Source organism: Callospermophilus lateralis, chromosome 13, assembly GCF_048772815.1.
Source record: "Callospermophilus lateralis isolate mCalLat2 chromosome 13, mCalLat2.hap1, whole genome shotgun sequence".
Lineage (NCBI taxonomy): Eukaryota > Metazoa > Chordata > Mammalia > Rodentia > Sciuridae > Callospermophilus > Callospermophilus lateralis.
In genome coordinates this window covers 18,026,935-18,048,995 of record NC_135317.1, presented here as the reverse complement: position 1 = coordinate 18,048,995, position 22,061 = coordinate 18,026,935, and the positions used below count along the sequence as shown (strand labels likewise).

The 22,061-nt window shown below is 43.5% G+C and overlaps 1 protein-coding gene across 4 annotated transcripts in view; it reads left to right on the top strand.

The window, feature by feature from the left end:
- The window catches only part of Dip2c (disco interacting protein 2 homolog C), a 375,630-nt gene that overhangs the window by 316,218 nt on the left and 37,351 nt on the right, over window positions 1-22,061 (top strand). For all 4 annotated transcript variants that reach the window (XM_076872837.1, XM_076872836.1, XM_076872835.1 and 1 more), the window contains 5 exons: window positions 409-520; window positions 609-718; window positions 4,910-5,040; window positions 13,530-13,698; window positions 16,119-16,289. In XM_076872837.1, the coding sequence (XP_076728952.1) occupies window positions 409-520; window positions 609-718; window positions 4,910-5,040; window positions 13,530-13,698; window positions 16,119-16,289 (693 nt within the window). The remainder of the gene's footprint in view (window positions 1-408; window positions 521-608; window positions 719-4,909; window positions 5,041-13,529; window positions 13,699-16,118; window positions 16,290-22,061) is intronic.

Sequence of the window (22,061 nt, the reverse complement as noted above, 5' to 3'; positions counted from 1 at the left end):
GGAGGAACTATGAGAAGCAAAATTAGTTTGGGCACAGAGTTTACCAATGGCTTGGGTCCTGCAGGAACATTCTTAGTAGTCATAGTAGAGTATTTGCATGGCCATTCTTCCTGTTGGAGGGTGTTGACATATCTGCCTCTTTGTGACCAAAGTATTTCAGTGTCCTTTTCTGACAGTGATTCTAACTTTGGGTGCTACTCAGCTCTAGGGACAGCAGGTGTGGGGACCTGAGCCCCCTGCCCTGCCTGCGTGTGTGCATGGTCAGGTTCTGCTCCCCTGCATCCCAGCCAGCTCTCCAGGGGGAAGCGGTGCTCCTGGGCACTCGCCTGCCCCTTCAGCCGCGTGGCTTAAACAAGCATAGCGAGCTGTGGGTGTTCACTCACTCTCTTTCCACACTCTGGTCCTCAGGTGAGTCGCTCTGCCTGTCTGATGACAACACAACTGATCTGTAAGCTGCTACGATCCAGGGAGGCAGCGGCTGCTGTAGATGTCAGGACATGGCCCCTCATACTGGACACGGGTCAGTACCTGAGCCAGCAGGATGAGTGTATTTGCTTACATGGCCTTTCATTAGGACAGATATCCTGATGGCTTTGTTTGTTCTCCAGATGATTTGCCAAAGAAGCGGCCTGCTCAGATCTACAAACCTTCCAACCCCGACACACTGGCCTACCTTGACTTCAGTGTGTCCACGACCGGGATGCTAGCTGGCGTAAAGGTGAGAAGTGGAGTCTTCTCCACCTGAGCTGGTGGTGTGCAGCTAATGGGGCCTGTGTTCACGGTCAGCTTGTGTTCTTGTGAGTGCAAGCGCTCTGCAAAACGGGTGCTAATGTGCTTCTATTTAAGTTGTAATGTGTCTGACCCCTTCAACAGTCCTCAAGGTTGACTGGTTCTTCCCAAGTGTTCTAGTGAATTTTTATATTATCACAGTCTCACTTGCCCATGATAGAATACTGCACATATTTTGCTGGTTGTCCACCCTCCTGGTTTTCATCTCTGCACACTGCAATTTCTTGCTTTTTAAACTTACACTCCATTATAACCTGTCAGATTCCTGCTCAGTGAAGCTACATTGATCCTTTTGCCATCCAAGAATGTGACTTCCATTATGTCATTCAGAATTGGGACCCTCATAGCTCAGATGATGCCAAGGTACTATGCAAAACTGCACCATTAGGTTCCCTGTGGCTCGGGAAGCCTGTTCTGTAGTACCTGCCTCTGGTCAGACTGGTGAGTTTGCTTTATTGCCTGCACTTTGTTCTCAGGCTCGACCTAGCTAAGTTGGTATACATTTGAGGTGGTATGCCAAATTAACTACAGTGTTGAATAAAATTTTAAAAAGGTTTTTCAAAGAAATATTTTTCAAACCAAGATAAATTGGTTACTTTGGGGACTGGGGCTGTGGCTCAGTGGTGGAGCACTTACCTAGCAAGTGTGAAGCACTGGGTTTGATTCTTGGCACCACATGTAAATAAATGAATAAAAGGTCCATCAACAACTAAAGACATATTTTTAAAAAACACTTTTGAAAAAAAAAAACTTTTGACTGTTTTCATGATGCTCAGAGCAGTAGTTAGAATATTAAATCTTGATTTTTTTTAATTATCAGCATGAAACAGATAATGTGATCTGTTTATTACTTCCTTATAATTCCACTTAGTACCTAAGTTATGCACTTTAGAAAATCCAGAGATTTTTCTAGTGACACTTTCTCTCAAACCTACAAAAGCTTTTTCTAAACTTTCGACCATTTAATTTGATGAGACCTGAAGTGAAATACACTGTGATGTCAGTGAGAGAGACCTGTGGGCTTTAGGTACTGAGGGGCACAGAATTGAGTCCGAATTGTGCAGCACATGGCCTGCTCCAGATGGAGTACCTCGCACCTCATGGTCTTGTGGATTACACAAGTGGCCATTGTTCTTAGAAATAATTTTTTCTTAATTTCAGTTTTGGGACAAAAAATGTTATTGGGCATTGATGCATACCATAAAAGACAGAGGGCACAGTGGCTCACACCTGTGATCCTAGCTTCTATGAAAGCTGAAGCAGGAGGATTGAGAGTCTTATTATTTTTATATTTTTAGATGGATACAATATCTTCATTTTATTTATTTTTTTGTGGTGCTGAGGCTTGAACCCAGGACCTCACAGGTGCTACTTGAGCAGTCTACCACTGAGCCCCCCAGCCCAGGACTGTGAGTTTGAGGCCAGCCTAGCGAAAATTAGCCCTTGTCTCAAAATGAAATTTTTCAAAAGGGCTGGGATGTAGCTTAATGATTTAGTCCCCAGTCCCACAAATAAAAAAAGGACAAGTATATCCGTTAAGCTGGGCGTTTAATACTCCCTGATGAGTGTTGGAGAATATTGAATTTTGAATGAAACCTAGGAGTAGGTTTGTACATTGAAGATTATAAGTTTGCCTATTTAGTAATTGGCTTTGTGTGCTGAAGGCTTTGATAGACCTAGATGTACACTTGCTCGAGATCAATAAGAAGGTAGTAGAAAGGACCCACACAGCACCTACAGGGGACCTCAAATAGATGGCTCATGGGTTTCCCCAAAGAATACTGGGCCTCTGTGGTCCTCCACTTCCACGAAACAGCTTCCCAGTGCTCATGGCTGATGTCTGCCCAGGGACTTGTCACTTTTTCAGTGGCTTAAACAACTATTTCCAGACACTTATTTTACCATCAGCCAAATCAAAACTACACTGAAAGGCAGCTCTGCCCAAGAAACGTCACATAGCATGTCCCAAGTAAATCAGGGTTGGGTCAACCTCTTTCCAGGTTCCTCCCCATCAGGACCATATTCCACTGCAAAAGTGTGACCTCGACGTTAATGCACTTTCACAAGTGTACTGTGTCCTAATCTCGCACCAAAGACAGTTTAGCAATAAATGATTTCAAGTAATGGTTTTTAAAAAAAAAAAAAAAAAACTTCACATATGGTCACACTCTACTTTTTTGCAAAAAAAAACCATAAAATCTGGGCAGTGAAACACTTTCTACTTTCATGTCCACCTTAGATCATCTACATTTGTGATTTGGGATTTTGGAAAACTAATGCTGTATCCAAGTCTGAGTCTTAATGGGAATTGTCAGTTTTCTTCATTTAGATTCTAGAAAAGCTTCCCAAGTCACGTCCTTGGTTGATCACGTGGGCAGGGTCCAACATTGGCAGTCAGCTGTTTGTGGCCCTTTTCTTAACCGGTGCCATTCTTTTTATTGTGTGGGGTTGTCCTTGAGACCCAGCAGGCTGGAGAGCTCCCAGCCTGGGCGAAGTGAGCACCTTTCTGCCTGCCGTCCTTGTGCTGTAGACGTCTGTCCAGACACTGATGGGTCTTGGAGTCAGTCCTGCGTTGGAGTTTCCCACTGCATCCTGACCCCCTGAGGGTGGGTGCTGCCTTGTTCCCCAGCTCCTAACCCATGCCTGATGGAAAAGGAGCACTCAGTGTCAGTGTTTGCCCAGTCAACCCGAAGAACTCGATTTCAGCAGCAGTTTTATAAAGATTTTCTTCAGTGGCTAATCTTGAGTACCTGGGGAATTTTGGTAGATAGGACTCAACTCCCTCTTCATCTAGGGGGACAGGAGGTTAGAGGCTGATTTTGAAAATCCAACCTCATTTCTCCTTTAAACAAACACTGGGCTCTAAGTGCAGACTGCAAAGAGCTGAAGTTTTATAAGCCGGAGTAATTCTGTCTTACCCTGTGTGAATTCATTAAAATGTCCCTAACGGACCCCTGTTATTTTCAGAATTTCTGGCGGTGATCTGACACTCAGTAGTGGCAGCAATCCCGCCCTGCTTCCTCTTTTCTCCTCCTGGCTTGGTGAATGGATGGGGCGCAGGCATGGGGCTGGATACCCTAATTATCACAGGGCTCTGCACTGATCACCTTTGTAGGTTAGCTCCAGGTGACATGTCTTAAAACCATGCACTTAGAGCAGTTTTCTGTGCTGCATTTGTTTCCCTCCTCTCTTGTTTGGTTTGGCTGGAAAGCCCCTGTGGGAATGTTGACTGTATTTGGTATATTTTGCAGTATTTCAAAATAATTCACATTACTTACTGTAGCGGGTTCATTCCTAGGACAAGAAGAGGGGAACCCAAGGAGAAATCTTCCCTGTGGCCTTGTTGCTGGGGTGTAACTAAATTTGGCTGCCGACTGTAGGATGGTCATGCAGCAGAAAGAGTCACTGTGAGAGGGCCAGGGATCTAGTTCCAGCTCCCAAGGATGTGAATTTAAGTAAACTCTTTCACTTATCCGAGTCCCTGTTTCCTAGACATGAAGATGGGGGTCCATCAAAGATACACCATAGGCCACCTGTGCATTGCAGGCAGACCTTGGAGTGTCACAGGACTGAGGCACAGTCACGCCTGTAGAGGTGGGTGTGAACGTGATGCCTTCACTGTCCACTTTCAGGCATTACAAGAAGCCCTGAGTGTAAACCCTCTGCTTAAATGTAAAACAACATTATTTCAGTTGAAGTTATCGGATTCAGGGAGTCGCCTCCCCTCCCCAGTACCAGGTATTGAAATGGGGCACTCAACCACTGAGCCATATCCCCAGCCCTATTTTGTATTTTGAGACAGGGTCTTGCTGAATTGCTTAGTGCCTTGCAATTGCTGAGGCTGGCTTTGAATTCATGATCCTCCTGCCTCAGCCTCCCAAGCCGCTGGGATTACAGGAGCGTGTCACTACACCCAGCGAGGGAGTTTCGAGTGTGGTTTATTTGCTGAAAATGGGAAGAAGGTTGAGTGTGCGGCAGCAGCCAGTCTGTGCAAGCAGCTGTCCTGCTGTCTCTGGGGCATCTAGTATTAAATAGCACGTGTTCAGTGCGGCTGTGCTGCCCTGTGTTCTGGGCGCTGGCGTCCCAGGCCCTGTGTTGACCGCTCCTCCCTGTCTTACAGATGTCTCACGCAGCCACCAGTGCCTTCTGCCGTTCTATTAAGCTGCAGTGTGAGCTTTACCCTTCTAGAGAAGTGGCCATCTGCTTGGACCCCTACTGTGGACTTGGATTTGTCCTCTGGTGCCTCTGCAGGTGAGATTCCTCTTTAATATCTTCAAAGTAAATTTTTAAGAAGAAGCCATGTACCTTTCCTTCTAGGTGTCTGGCCCTGCAGGCAGCCCTGAGCACTGCACCTCCGGAGGCTGCCGAGGCCCACTGCCTGTCCTTGAGAAGCCTACCACCACCTCAGGGGCAGAGCAGCACCAGGTGGCTTTCCACTTCTTCCAGGAGGCCAGTCAAGTTCTGAAGAAGCCCAGAGATAGCGGCCACAAGGCCTTTGAGAAGATGCTGTCACAGACCCTTACGCTTCCCAGGGGGATTCTCGGGGCTTGGTTTCTTACACCCTCCAGTTGGCGGTCGTGCTTGCTTAAGTTCTTGTTGAAACAGGGGACGTTACAGGCTCTCGCCTCCTCCCTCCTCCTCCTGGCTTTTCCTTAAAGGAGGGCTTGGGGTGGGACATGTCCGAGGGCTGAGTACACTTCTGGGACATTATTTTTAATGCTGCTCTCCACTCTGAGCCAACTTGGCCCTGGCTTAGAGCAAGCTCTCGCAAACGTGTAGAATGAGCTCTTGGTGGGTATACAAACGGCTAAGTATCAGGATTTTTTCCCCTGATGATACATGTGTGTTTATTGTAGAAATTTTAGAAATACGTTATATACACAGCTGTCTACAATCATACTACCTAATAAACGGTGGTAACTGTAAATACATTTTTGCATGTAGCCTTCTGTAGCTTATTTTCTAATGTAGCACACTTAGCAAGTTCACGTTTTCAAATACATATGAGTGTTTAAGGTGTATTAGAATGATCCAGCTTCATATTTCTACATTTTATCAGTTTTTTTCATATCTACTTTTTCTTTTTTAATGGGCATTTTTCTTAGGGAGTGTACTGGAGATTGAACTCGGGATGCTCAACCACTTAGCCACATCCCCGCCCTATTTTGTATTTTATTTAGAGACAGGGCCTCACTGAATTGTTTAGCACCTCATCATTGCTGAGGCTGGCTTTGAGCTCGTGATCCTCCTGTTTTGGCCTCCCAAGCCACCAGGATTACAGGCGTGTGCCACTGCGCCTGATCTTAATTTAAAATATTTATTTTATTTAAAATATTTATTTATATATGTTTAGTTTTATGAGGACACATTATTTTGTTTTTATGTGGTGCTGAGGATCGAACCCAGTGCCTCATGCATGCTAGACGAGCATTCTTCCACTAAGCCACAACCCCAGCCCCTTAATGGGGTATTTTAAAGCAAACACAAACTATGTACAATTTCACCCATAAATCTTTAAGTGTACTTATAATTTTACAAATATGCTATGCTTATATTAGCATATTTATAAAATTGAGATGCTATATAAAGTATGATTTTTTTTCATATTGGTTTATAGTGGACATTTTTTTAATAATCATTTTTATGGTGCTGGGGATTGAAACCAAGGTTTTGTGTGTGAACCCAGGGATTAGTGAGAGGGTCTTGCTAAGATGGCTACTCTTGACTCATTGCAATCCTCCTGCCTCAGCCTCCATCATAGTTGGGATTCTAGTCATGCATCACCACACCTGTCTTTAAACACTCTCCTAGGACATTATTTTTAATGCATTCATATTTAATAGTATTGGATTAAAATCTAATCCTATAATTTTGGAAAACGGTGGCATTCTAATTAGTACAATTAAACTTTTTGAGAAGGTGCTTGTATATACTTTCTGAAGTTTGAAATCAGCTACTTCTTGAAGAAGCCCTAGTTCATTTTAGAAGAAAATGGTATTTAATAGTTAAGATACTTGCTTGATATGTTCATTGCTCCTGGGGAATGGCTGCTTCCAGGTCCTGTCATGGACAGGGCTGTGGAACACACATATATTCATACATACAGAACACTGCTGAATTTCTCACTTTAGCAGTATCTGCTGAAAAGCAGGTGTTTACATCAGGCCTAACTGTAAGCCAGCTTCAGAGACGACTGTATTTTCATTCTGAATTTATAACCCCCTTTGCCAACATGGAGGAATCTGGCTTTCATTATCTTTATCACGTATACTTATTTTTAATCCCCTTGTATGAAGGAAAGCTCTTCCTGTGAGACATAAGAACTGAGAGTCTTTAAGGGATTGTGCAGGTTGCACTGAATCTTGGTGGGAAACGATCGTCTTTCCAGCAAATTCATTCAAAAGACTCAAAAGCAGTGTTCTGATTGGCACTGCACAATGAAAATAAGTGTATAACTGCTGTAGGTTTCTATGTTTTCTAAGTTTTCTAAAATCCTAAAGGACCTTCTTTTAGAAAAGAAAAGCCTTGGGTTTCAGATGGACGATCACTAAAACACTGAGATATGAATTTGGGGAGGCCTCACTCTGCAGGCCATGAAGGTTCAGAGCGGGCAAGGGAAGGGAGGGTGACAGGACCCAGGAGGAGGAGGAGAGCATGCACACCGAGAGGCAGCTGGCATGGAGTGGGGCAGCCAGGCAGGAAAGGAATAACGGGGGTCAGCAGCAGCGTGGGGACATACTGGCTTCATGCAAGGGGATTAAAAATAAGTGATAAGGATAATGAAAGCCAGATTCCTCCATGTTGGCAAAGGGTGTTATAAATTCAGAATGAAAATGTAGTCGTCTCTGAAGCTGGCTTGCAGTTTAGGCCTGATGTAAACACCTGCTTTTCAGCAGATAGTGCTAAGGTTAGAAATGCAGCAATGTTCTGTATGTATGAATATATGTGCGTGTGTTCCATATATTCGTACATGCAGAACCTGGAAGCAGCCATTCCCCGGGAGCAGTGAACACATGTAGCAAGTATCTTATCTATTAAATACCGTTTTCTTCTAAAGTGGACTAGGGCTTCTTCAAGACGTGGCTGATTTCAAACTTTAGAAAGAGTATGTACAAAATGACCCTGAAATATTCATTTTAAGCTAGAAAGCAAGGAAAGGCTCAAAGAATGATGGAGCTGTGTCACAAGGACAGAATCGTTAGTTTGAAAGTTCCCACTGGACAAATTGGGGACAAATTTTACATCAAAATAAAGATCACAACAATTTAGAATATTTTGAATAAAATAGGAAATTAACTATTTAAAGAGATGAGGAAATTGAATGCATGATAAGGAGCAAAAATGTCTGTGGTAGCTACCCACAAAATAAAGGGGAAAAGAAACTTAGGGATGGAGAAGCTATGCACTAGTGATCAGAGCCAAAGCCACTGGAAATGGTTCGGAGGTGTCTGAGCCACTCCACAGGCCAGGAGAGGACAAGGCATCACTCTTGCTCATCCGTATCTAGTGACATGGAAACATCACACACAGTTGAGGGACACTTAACAGGAGTGCCTATAATCGTCACAAACCTTGGTGTCCCAGAGCAAAGGAAACTCTGAAAAATCATATGGGGAAAAGAATCTGAAAGATGACAGCTTAAGTATGTGAGAGTCTGAACTGGACCCTTTCACTGTAAGAGCTGTAATTGGGACAACTGGAGAAGCTCGAACAGGGTCTGAACTTGGATAAGAAAAGCGTATCGGTGTTCAAATTTTGATGGTTTGATTAGTTTATGGAGGAAAATATACACATTGGTTGGAAATGCCCCCAGAAGCATTTTTTGGTTGAATGGACATTGGTTTTGTGATTCACCCTTGAATAATTCAGAAATTTAAAGTTATTTTGACTATACTTGGAGCTTTCTAATTTTGTGGGTATATGAAAGTAAAACTTTAATCCTAAAACTACCTTTAATCACAAAACAGAAGATTGTTTATATAATGAGTTATTGCAAAATGTTTTCTAAGATCAGGTGTGTATTGTAAAGCACATCAGATAGTTCATATTCATGCCCTGGAAGGTTCAATATTAAAATGGTAGTTCTTCCCAGATGCATTCATAGGTTCAAAATAATCCCTATCAAAACTTTAGCATGCTTTTTTACAGAAATAGACAAGATGATCCTAAAAGGGATACAAAGGACCCCCTTTGTAGAATTGTCAGAATAATTTTGAAACAGAATAACAAAATTGGAGAACTCAGACTACCAGAATGCCACTTCCTGATTCAAAAATTACTGGGAAGCTAGTCCCCAAGACAATTTGGTACTAGTATACCCTCTAGACTGACTTGGATGTATGGATACGTATCATTGAAACAGAATTGAGAGTCTAAAAATAAACCTTATAAGTTTTTTTTTCCCTTAAAGGTAGCAAAGTGATTCACTAGGGAAAAGATAAGGGTTCCTAGGTTCAATCCCTGTACCCTTAACCACTGAGCCACATCTCCAGCCCTTTTGATATTTTATTTAGAAGGAGTTGCTTAGGACTTTGGTTAGTTGCTGAGCCTGGCTTGGAACTTGTGATCCTTCTCCAGCAGCATCCTGAGCTGCTAGGATTACAGGCATGCACCACTGCACCTGGTAGACAAGATAGTCTTTTTAACAAATGATGCTAGGAAAATTGGACATAGGTAGATAATTTAAATGTCGTACATCATATACCTGTTAACGCCAATGAGGTGTAAGCAAAAATTTAAAAATTTTAGAAGGAAACACAGGATTAACTCTTTTTTTTCTTTTTTAGTTGTTGATGGACCTTTATTTTATTTATTTGTATGTGGTGCTGAGATTCGAACCCAGTGCCTCATGCATGCTAGGCAAGCGCTCTACCACTGAGCCACAACCCCAGTCCCAGGATTAAATCTTATTAATTTGGGGTTGGCAGAGATATCTTACATATCATAGCAAAGCCATAATACATAGAAAATATTGATAAATTAGACTCAAAAACTTTAGCATATCAAAAGACATTAAGAAAATTGAAAGGCAAGCCATGGTCTTGGAAAAAAGTATTTGCAAATTATCTGGTAAATTTATTTAACGAGCACTATAATGAACTATTAAAATTCAAGAATAAAAGCAACAATTTAAACATGGGCAAGATGTTTGGGTATTTCACCAAAAGAACATACATAAGCTGGGTACACACCTACAATCCCAGTATCTCAGGAGGATTGCAAGCTCAAGGCTAGCCTCAGCAACTTAGCAAGGCCCTAAGCACCTCAGCAAGATCCTGTCTCTAGATAAAATATGAAAATAGGACTGGGGATGTGGCTCAGTGTCCCTGGATTCAATCCCCAGTACTCCCTCCCCCCCAAAAAAAACCCTACATGTGACTGGCCAACAAGCTCATGAGAAGATGTCTAGCATTAAGGCAATAAAAAGCAAAACCATGTGAAGTACTTCACATGCACTAGAAAAGGTACAACCAAGTTGAGCATTTCTAACTGCAAACTTATGCTACAAAGCAGTCGTAACCATGTATGTGGAAAAACTGGAATTGTCACACTTTGTTGATGAGACAAGAATAGGGAAACCACAGTTTGGTGAGTTAAAAGTTGCATGTGAGTTTACCGCATGACCCCTCAGTCCCTCTCCTAGGCTTTTCCCTGAGATGGGAAATCGTGTGTCTGCAGAAAGACTCTCTACACAACTGTTCCCAAAAGCCTTGGTCCAAACCGGGAAGTTGGGTGGGGCTGAACACATGTGTCCACTAGCAGGCGAATGGGTCCACAAGATTCGTCATCTGTACAGTGGAATACTGCTGCAGAGTGTGTGGGGACAAGGGTGGGGAGATGGTTCGAAAGCATGATGCTAAGTGAATGAAGCCAGATTCAATGCTCTGTGACTATATGAAGTCAGAAAAGGCAAATTTAGAGAGACCAGAGCTAGGTTTGGAGGTATCGATGGCAAACACACAGGTACTATCTTTAGTGTGATGGGAATGATCTACACCAGCACTGGTGATAATTGCACAACTCTGCAAACTTACTAAAAGTTATTATTCTACATTTAATGTGGTGAGTTCTTTGGTATGTGAAGTATCCCTAAATGAAGCTGGTGTTTTTAAAATGGAAAGGTGTGACAGTGGAATAATTGAAAAGCATTTGAGATCCAGAGACCTTCCGGCAGCAAGCCTGCCCTCAGCAGGCCCAGCCCGTGAGCCCGCTGGAGAGAAGTGTGGCTGTTTTCAACTGAGTTAGTTGAATAATCTGGAATCGTTGATTTGCTAATCTGTGAGTTTTTGTTAAATACCAAAAAGTTTTTTAAGCGTTTTATTTATTCTGGAATTAAGATCTAAACTAGACTAGCTGAGTTTCCAGAAACTCTTAGAAAATAATGTCATCAGAATAAGCAACCTTCTATTAAGCATGTTAGTCTTGTCCATAGGGATATTTATCACCAGTACAAAAAAATCAATACTGGCTAATAAGTGCAGCAATCAGTCACATTAGTTGGATTGGGCAAGGTACAGGCCAGGTGGAGAGTTCATGAGTCAGGTTTTGCTTTGTCAGGATTTATCAATTTTTCCATACTTTGACTTCCCCTATATGGGGGTGAAGAGGCAAGTGAAACTGTATTGAATTTTTGCAAGTATGCCTGAAATTCTCCAGCCTGGAGTTCACCCTGAGTGTTTAGCCGCTTGTGTTTGCCAACAGTCCTGATTAAGCAAATCTTAATCCTGAGACTCATTCTCCAGAAAGTAGGGGTCATTTGTGTTTCATTTTCTTCCTTTTGGGTCTCCTTATAATGGCATGTATAAAGTAAAATTTGAGAACAACATTGAAATGATAGTCAAAATTAAGAGAAAAATCATTTCTGAAAGTCATACGTAGTTTGTAGGCTAACTCTGGAGTACTGTGCCCTAAAGCAACAGTGAACAAGACAAAGATTGAGGCCTCCAAGAGGTGGGACATCAGTTCCAGTGAACCCAGTGCAGGTGGGAAGTTGTCCTCTGTGCTGCCCGGCTCCAGGCAGACACTGAGATGAGGCCACTTTGCCAGGATCTCAGGACCTCCGTCTCAACAACAGGGCCCAGGTCTCTGCCTGTGGCTCTGTGGGGAGAGATGGTACTCACCCCTTAGGTGTGTTGCTGGTGCCAATGAGAGGTGCACACTTCAGTGTGTCAATTAGGTTCACGATGATGTGAACCATAACCAGTGTTTTCAGTTTGCTTTCTTCACTCCAAATTGAATCTGTCCCTCTTCCTCCTCCTCCCAACATCCTTCAGTCAACTTTCTGAGTTGGCGTGTTCTAGGTACTTCATAGGAGTGGGATTGTGCCGTATTTGGCTCTTCTGTCCAGCTTATTTCATTCTGCATCATGTTTCCAAGGTTTATTCATGTTGCAGCATGTGCCAGATCTGCTGTTTTATGGTGGGAAGATATTGTGTGTGTCTCCACGTGCACACCTGCCACTGAAGTGCACACTTAGAAATAGATAAAATGGTAAATTTATGTTATGGATTTTGTTTTTTACCACAATACTTAAAATTAGGACAAAATAGCCTATTTACAGCTGAGAGATAACTTGAGGTTTGGTGTTCCTTCCCGTACATGCCTAACCTCCTGGCTCTCAGATGATCAATGCCCTTTGGAAGACCACATAAAAGGGCCAGTTTGCAATATTCCCTTTTGACAAAAATAAATGAAACATAGGAATAGAGGAATAAAAGAAAGACATGGAAACTTGCCCCAGGATGCCCTTTGTCACATTCCCTGAAGAATAGCTTTCCATATGAAGGGTCCTCCTTAAAGGAGATTATGTGGGCCAACTTCCTTATAGTCCTTGAACAGACTGGATTCCTGCCAACAATTTTGGAAATCATAAAATGAGTTAGCTGCACTATAGAAGAAATAGCTTTAGTATTATAGCAGGGAATGTGGCCTAATGTGCTATTTCATGTATGAATTTTACATAGCCAGAAATTTTTTCATTTAAATTTTAAAAGTTGGTTTATTTAGAATATTTTGTGTGACATCCATTATTTTCCTCATTCCTCTAATATGGAGATAAAATTAAAGAATGCTGGTATTTTCCTTAGTTTTTCTGTTGTATGATTTGTTTGAATCATTTAAAAGTAAAAATCTATACCTAAAAGTTTCAGCAGCTATCTTCTTTGAATTGTCTTAATTTTCTTTGACTCTGGATCTCAGTATTCTAAACCAGGGGAAGGTGTAGGTTTTCTTAAATGAGCATTTATCAAAATTTTAGCTCCTGTGTTCTCCATTCCAACCAGTCAGCTTAAAACTGCTGGAGCCAATATTTAAACATAACAGGCTGCAGCCTTGTTCCCCAAAGAGCTGTATTAACAAAATAAAAGCCACGTCTGTGGTTCAAGAGCTCCTGTTCTGCACTTTCTAAACTTTCTAACAGAACATGGTGCCTGTGTCCCCTACAGAAGAGGTCCACTTTGTTAATTCAGCAGCATTGAGAGAAACCCAATAGCTTTGCAGCTTTTAGATGTTTTGAATAGGTGTTCACAGTAGTAATACCTGCATTATAATTTCTGTGGACCTTCCATGTTTCTTGGAATGTCTTCAGAAATATGATTTCCTTTTATGGAGTTGGTTTTACTGTCCCTGTCCTACAAATGACAAAGGGGCTTGTTCAAAGTCCTCCCTTTTCTGAGGTGAATGTTGCCCTAACTTCTCCACCTCGCTGAGCACCACCCTGATGGCCTGTTCTGTCTCCACAGTGTGTACTCTGGGCACCAGTCCATTCTGATCCCACCCTCAGAGCTAGAGACCAATCCTGCGCTGTGGCTGCTAGCTGTGAGTCAGTACAAGGTGCGGGACACGTTCTGCTCCTACTCGGTGATGGAGCTTTGCACCAAGGGGCTGGGCTCCCAAACAGAATCCCTCAAGGTAAGCCGCTGCATGCCCAGCCTGAACTCAAGAGTGCACAAGAGCCCACTTGTCCACAGAGGGGACTCTGGCAGTTGGGTTAGGACAATCCTTCAAAGAGCCAAGGTGTAATTTGCCAACTCAGGCTTACTGGTTGCCATGAAGTTTCCCATTGTCACACATTATAAGCAAGAGTGTAAAATGTTGATATTTTAATTTCTATGTCTACTTGAAATATCCTAAATTTGTTTTTTTGTTGTGTGAGTTTTCCAGTGAAATCAGTTATCTGATACTGGTGGTTAACTAGAAAGGCTTGAATTCACTGGGGGAGGGGAGGGGAGTGGTTTCCTGGGAACTGAACTAGGGGGCACTTGACCACTAAGCCATATCCACAGTCATATTTGGTATTTTATTTAGAGACAGGGTCTCACTGAGTTGCTTGGCACCTTGCTGTTGCTGAAGCTGGCTTTGAACTCACGATCCTTCTGATCTTCCTGCCTCAACCTCCCGAGCCCTGGGACTACAAGCGTGTGCCACTGCACCTGGCTGCTACTCATTTTTGTTTGCCTTGGAAGACTGTTTTGAAGGACTGGTCCCTACCCAAAATCCATTTTACAGTTGCATGAATAGACTTGTGATTTTTTTTGACTGCCATTATGAAAGAATAGTAACATTTCCCTGTCTTAATGAAAAATATTTTAATACACATTTTTGTGGAAAATTAAATAGTCAGTTCCAGATAACTGAGAGGGGATACTGAGATGACCTGTTTTGATTATAAGCCAACCCACCGTTCTCTGTTTGCATGTCTAGTGTGTAGGTCCTTGGTCTATACAGATCATATTTGTATTCACACACACACACACAGTACATACAAACAACGAAGCAGTGCATTTGTATCTCCTGCATGGTTTTCTCATTCAGGCATCATGCATTTAGTTTCAGCAGGAAAACAAAATATAAAAAAGCTTTGATATTAAGCTATATGAATGTCTATTTGAGGTTATACACACAGGGAAAAGTTGTAAGACTTACTTCTCATATCCACCTATGTTGCATTGTGATGATTGAGTACATTTTCACGGAAGGACCTTGTTGGGTATATCTATAAGTTATTTGAATCAAATAATATTATAATTGAATGATACTAAGTAAGGAACCATTGTTGTCTCCATTTTAAAGATGAGAAACTCTGGTTCAGGGAAGTTGAGCAGCCTTCCCATACTCCTTCTCTTCATAAGCTTGGAACCAAATTCCTAATCTCTAGGTCCAGACTCTGTCACAAACCTGGTGGTGCACTGCCTCTGACCTTTACATGTACAAATATGTGACTGGTATCGCCCAGATTTCAATTTTCCTGTGTAACTAGGTACATGATCATATATTCTACTTCACTGTCAAACTTAAGTGCTGGCCATGTAGCTGGGTGGTAAAACATGTGCCTAACATGCACAAGTACCTGGCTCGATTCCAGCCCTACACATGCAGGCACTCAAGCGCGCGTGCATGCGTGCAACACAGTTGTCTGGAAATGTTTCCTCCTGTATGGGGACCCTTGCTGGTTACCTCTGTTTTGGAAACAAGAGCACCTTGAGGAGTATGGCAGGATGGAGCTGCTGGGTTTGGTAGTCCCCCTCTGCACATCCGGCATCCTCTCTAAGTCGCCAACATTCACACTTTCAGATGCAAATCCATCACTAGCATCCCTCCCATGAGCTGGGTGCCTTAGCTGTCTGAATTTGCTGCAGAAATTGAGCGAGCTGAACCATGTGCATGCCACAGAGACTAAACCGCTCAGAAGCGCTGATCAGTGACCTTGTCTACCTGGTGGGGACGTTGTCTGTACCTTCCAGTTTTGTGTTGCTGTTTTGAAGATGGGGGTCCTCACTTCTCTGCAGTGTCCTTGTGAACCTCAGCTCACAAGAGAGCAGAGGCCTACTGTTGCTCACTCCCCAGCCACCTCACCAAGGAAGCTGCTTTTCCTCACCATGATTCTTGCTGTTGCCTCTTGCTAGCATTTATAATATGGCAGTAGCGTCTTTTAAGAATTAGAAAATCTGGGCTGGGGATGTGGCTCAAGCAGTAGTGCGCTCGCCTGGCATGCGTGCAGCATGGGGTTCGATCCTCAGCACCACATACAAACAAAGATGTTGTGTCCACCGAAAACTGAAAAATAAACATTAAAAAATTCTCTCTCTCTCTCGCTCGCTCTCTTTAAAAAAAAAATAAGTGTGATTAAAAAAAAAAAAGAATTAGAAAATCTGTGTGGATTACTTTTACAAGGGCATCCTGGACCAGTTTAATTAACAGCGTGGGTACGGACAGCCATGGCAATGTGGAGCTGAGTTGATTTGCCCCTTGGTCCTGAGGCTTTGAGTAGGGACACCAAGGTACACGCAGCTAATCAAAGACCGCATTAGCATCACTGTCCTTATTTCTAGGCACGAGGACTGGACTTGTCCCGAGTGAGGACCTGTGTGGTGGTGGCAGAAGAACGGCCTCGGATCGCCCTCACACAGTCCTTCTCTAAGCTGTTCAAGGACCTGGGCCTCCACCCACGGGCTGTCAGCACCTCATTTGGCTGTAGAGTGAACCTGGCGATTTGCTTGCAGGTGAGTGTCATTGACACCAACAAGTGCCTGAGTTGAGAGAGTAGCTTGGAATGATGGGCAGCTCAACCTCCACGTACAGTCCTCAGCTGATACTTAACCTACACAGGAGCTTTCGGTCAAGTGCCTGTGCTCAGTATACACTTGTTTTTTCTTTTCTAATTGGAGTTGCATTCGTATCCATTGTTCATAACCAGCATCAAAACACTTACTCTGTCCAGCAGCACTTTACCTTTTATGGTAGGGGTAGCACTTCACTCAGACCTCTGCTGTCATTGAATTAGTCTCGGGCATACAGACAGGAATTTCTGTGGGGAGAGTTTCATGGTGCTCAGCACACTGAGGAACTCGCTGCTATGGCAACAGTGCAGAATAAGGAATAGCAAAGCTGCATTCCTGTGACATAGGTCACAGAGAGGCAGCTCTAGCAGGTGGCTTTGTAGTCACTGTGATGCCCCCTCCAATTTTTTTTATTGGTTCATTTCTTGACCATCTTGGCTATTCCCTTCCTTTTTGAGCTCTTCCTATGAGATACCCCAGTCTACAGAGGTTATTGTGCAGTGAGAGGGAAAGGGATGAAGAGTGACTTGAGCACAAGGAGTCACATTGGAGGGATGATGGAGGAAGGCCTTGGGGACACTGCAGAGGAGTGGAACTGTAGGAAGTCCGAAAGCCTTGAGGCAGGACTTTTAATTGTTGCAGAGTTTAAAAACATGATACTGTCAAAAAGGCAAAGGAGACATAACCCAAGGTCCGGAGAGTAGAAGTACCATCTCTTGATCCTGTACCTGTTACTGTAGAACCTGACCATAGTAAATGTGCAGTAAGGAAGATAACCAGAAATGTTTGGGTTTTATATAAATTTACTTTCTTTTCTTGGGAGTACTTATTTTAGAAAACAAAATCCAAAAGTACAAATTAGCTAATGAATAATGTTCATATAATCCAAGTACCCAGAGATAATTACAGGAATCACTTAATGTGTAAACTTAGAAACACAAAAAGCCAGGATGCTCTCTAAATTTCCAGCTTATGCGTAATTTAAGGACATTGAAAAATTTAATTTTCCCCTTGCACAGAATTGCCAGTGTGTGTGAGCTGAGTGCAGGGGAATGTTTGTTTGCAGTTGATCCGCTGTATGTGACAGCACGGCTTTTTCTGCGACATTCACTGTGCTCCCCAACAGAGCCTACATGTGACAGAGCTGTCCATAGAGCACTTGGTTAGAATAGGGAGGAGATATTACCTCTGGGGTAGGTAGTTAGCTAATCAATGGTTCAGACAAGAAATGGAGCCTCGTCTACACATTCAAGGGCTTACAAAGTGTGTCTTTTGAGGACAGTGTTCTGTTGGTATCAGTTTGAGAAGGATTTCCCGGTCTCTGGGGAAGGCTGGTACACTGCTCATGGGTTTGTTTGGTTGGTTTTTGGTTCTTGCTTTTTCAGAACTTAAAGGCCTTAATAAGCACTTAATGTGTAACATTTACTCCTTGGGGCGGGGGCGGGGATCAATTTTGCCAATGCTGATCGGACACTGATAAGTACTTTTTAGAACCCACCTGATTGATGACATCTTCCAGCTCTTCAGGGATGAGTGGGGGGTTGGTAAACATAGTCCTCTCCAGCAGCTCTCTGGTTCTTGCACTGCCCAGCCCCCAGTGTCTCCAACTCCTTTCTCTACCACAATTGTTGGTGCCTTTGCTTCCCAACACCCAGATTCATGCTGTCCTCTGCCTGAAATGGACTTTGCGCTGTCCTCAGATGGAGAGAGCCTCTTCTCCTTTAGGTCCCCTCCAAATCTTTCCAGCTTCCTCTGGTTGCAAGGGTTTCCCTTCTCTGAATACCAGCATCCCTTCCACTGGCTTCACCTCTGCCATGTCTTAGAACTTCTGACATGGGTGTCTTCTGTCCTGGAGGACCCAGTTCCACTGAGGACACTCTCACGTCATGTAGTCACTTCTTGATGTAAGTTTCATGAAGGTATTGAAAGTTGATTGCTTTAGCCACCAGTCCTTTACATTTGAACATGAGTCACATCACATATTAAATGAGTACTTATTTGATTAGAGCCTGGTCTCCTGAGTGACAAACACATGGCATTACTGAATTGTCTGCAAATGAGCCCATAGTGTGAACTGCCACCACAGAAAAACCGCAGCATCATATGTAACTCTTTGCTGTTCTTCAAGCTTCCTGAGCATTTTCAGCTCAAAGAGGAAGTCCTGCTCCATAAGCAAAAAGATGTTCACACAAAAAGCCCTGCAGTGCAGTCTCTAACAGATGCGTTGGACCCTTCAAGTCAGAGAATCTCATTATGAGCCTCCAGGATCCATTGGGGGAAAGTTGAGTCATTTTATTTTAACACGAGAATAATGAAGGCCCTTGAGTGAACTCTCCCAACAAAGCTGTGAAGTAAAAACGGAAAGAAATGGAGACGTTGGTGCCATTTGTAATCTTAGGAATGTCATTCCCCAGCATGTTGAGCTGTAAAAATGACTTCATTTAAATTTGTTGAATTTATGATGAAATTGGATGTTGGAGCTGTGTTTAATTGGCTTTAACATAAAATTTTCATAGTACTATGAAATTGTGTCACATGTTTATTAACCTCTGTTTGAAAAGACATTTCTCACAGCCACAATTACTCTTTAAAAAAAAAAGCTAGAAGGTCTTTGATTGCGTTAGATATGTGACATGAAAATTTGCATTCTCCTTCCAGCAGAGGAAGGAAAGGGAGGTTTTCTATTTTCTACAAGAGACCTGTTTCTTTTTTCTTCTTTTTTTTTTTTTTTGGCGGGGAGGGGGTACTGGGGCTTAAACCAGAGACACTTTACTGCTGAGCCACATCCCCAGTTCTTTATGCTTTTTATTTTGAGACAGGGTCTTGCCAACTTGAGGGTCTTTTCAAGGTTACTGAGGTTGGCCTCAAACTTGGAATCCTTCCACCTCAGCCTCCCCAGTTGCTGAGATTATAGGCCTGCACCACTGCATTCAGCAGTTGTTTCTTTATTAAGAAAAAACTTATATAGGAGCTTTGATATTTATTGCATAGAAAAACAATGGTTATTTGAGAGGAAAGTTTCATTAAAATGGCTTCATGTGATTAAATCAATAATAGCAGTTCTAGGCAATCATCAGTCTCGAAACTTGCACAAAGGAAAATACAAATACTCGGGTGATAGAAGTTGTCATTGTTAAAATGAATAAATCTTAAGCAATTCTCAAAACAAATAGTTCCAAGACTTTCATTAATGTGAGCTTTCAGCTCACTTGTTTCCTCCCACCCCATCACTCTTACCTGAGGAAAGTAAAAATAAGATATTGTCAGGGGTTTGTGTGCTCCAGGGAATTAGTCACATTTGGCTGACATTTTTACATCCTCTCCTACTGATACATATTGTCCCAGATAATGGAAACTAATATTTGAGATCACGGAAACTGTATTCTCAATTACTAAGTGTATCAGCCGGCATTCTAATTTATAAGCAACAGAAACCACCTCCGGCAATTTAAGTGACAAGGAATGTACTAAAACGTCACTGGGCGGCAATCCAGACACAAGGGGGCTGGAGGGCAGGTGGCAGGGCTGGGCAGCAGGAGTCACAGTGGCCTTTGATGGGGAGGACACTGTGCTCTCCCAGCTGTGCCCTAAGCCGGCTCTTGCACCCCGTCCTGGCCCAGCCTCCCCTGCACCTCCACCTGTTAAGGTCCCTTCACTGCCAGGATCCAGAGGCTGGAAGTTTCTTCTGGCTGTGGCAGGGTTCTCTTATCTCCCCCACCTGAGCTTCCAGGACAGGAGGAGAGCCTCAGCCTCTGGGACCTTGAGTTCTGTTGAAGAGCTCTGTGTTCAACAGGCCTCAAAAAGTGGGGGAGTTCCCAATATAGAAAGAATTGAGATGCCTGTTGACAAAAAGAAATGACGGACGGCACCTTCAGCCCTTCCCTTCGCTGCCCAGCATCAACCCACGTTCCCATTCTGATGCATCTCTCCACCCTTCCCCTGAAAAAAAGCCCCCGTAATACAGCCTCACTTTTACTTGCGTGAATACACTCACTGTCCAAGATGGAAACAAGCTGAGGTTTCCAGAGTTACTGTGACCAATTCCACATCGAGGGTTTTCTAGGTGATGTTGACTCCTGCTCCAGTTCTGCCACGTGTAGAGAAGACTGTGAAATTCCATGCCATGAATAGACTGTCTGAAAGGGGGTCAAGGGAGAGAAGGGTATTCAACGTTCATCCGTCAACTGTTTCAGATGTCTGGTGTGAGCAAGGAGCTGGACAGTTAGTCAGTGTTGGATATACCAGGTTCTCAATAGCCCCTTCCAGTGGTACCTTTAGGAATGTGGGAATAACCATGGAAACAGTTTAAGATCCCCGTACACAGTGACGAAATGTCTGAGGTAACACCACAGGTGAGCTTTGGTTTTGTTGTCTCTCTCTTGTCACAGGAGTAGATGGTTGCTTATCACAATCATAGAAATTTCTGGGTGTAGTCTGTGCCTTGAGTCAAGAAACCAGAACCGAGCTGGTCATTCACCAACAGAAACGGCTCCTTGGCGTCACAGTCTGAGCGCTTTCGTAGTGTTCTGTGGCTCACGCATCACCTAAGCATGAGCCCTCACTGGGCACTCTTCACTGAAGAGTCAGAGAGTGAGGAGCTGAGCCTGCCATCCATGTGGTCTTTTCACAGCTGCTGAGCTCAAAGCAGAACAGACAGTGTGTGAGTAAGTAGGCACAGCCGTGCCCTAGCCAAACGCTGCAGAGCAGGCCAGCTCATGCGCCGATCTCTGCGGGTGGGTTCAGTGGCCATCATGCCAGTGGATGGCCTGGGCTGCCAGATCCACAGTGAGCGGGGTTTTCCCTGCCTTCGGGTTCTTCCAGAGAAATAGGTTTAGACCCAGCTTTTCCCTGACCCTGTTATCTGCAATGACTCCTGGTAAGTTTATGCATTGATCAAGACACTTGATACCAACCTTAGAAACAAGCCTGATTTTAGCAAAATATAAAATTGTTACAAAGGATTTGGGACTTCTACTTTATTTTTTATTAAGTCATAAAAGAGCATTTTCCCAGCCCTAACATGGCTTTAAAAAAATCAAAAATCCATTACACAGCTGAAACCTCCAACAAATCTAAATTAATTAAATTCTTCCTGGGAGAAAAGAGACCCACACGTGGTTTTACCTGTTGCAGAGGAGCAACAGAAGGAATTGATCATAGAAAGGATAAGCAAAACCAGCCCAAATTAATAATAATAACAATAAGCCAGCAGTGGAAAAGTTTGGCAAGGTGGACGGGGGTCCTCAGGAGTGCCTTGCGGACCTGCATCCTTCCTCCATGTCTTCCTATGGGCACCACCCACCCCAGAGGTCAGATGCCAAAGCCTGGGAGCAGGGAAGGAGACCTGATAGAACCCACCTCGCATTCTCCAGGCCTGCAGCAAATGGAAAGCAACCAGCCTGTGGTGTCCTAGGTGGGGGCCCTAAAACTGAAAAATTTCCCCCTGGCCTTCCGGTGGTCGGTAGGAGCAAGGCAGAAGCTGCTGAGCATTGAAAGGAGGACCAGCAAGCTGAGTGCCCCTCTCCATGACAAGCCATCACAAGGCCACTGCAGGGATGGAGATGGCTCTGAGGCTCCTGAGCTTGGCCGCAGGGTGATGGAGGAGCCTGGAGGTAAGACTGGTGAGAGAAGAATGTCACCCATCACCTAAATAGCCAGCAGCCAAACTATAAAGACGGGCTCCCGACCATAAAATATAGGTATGTATATCCAGGG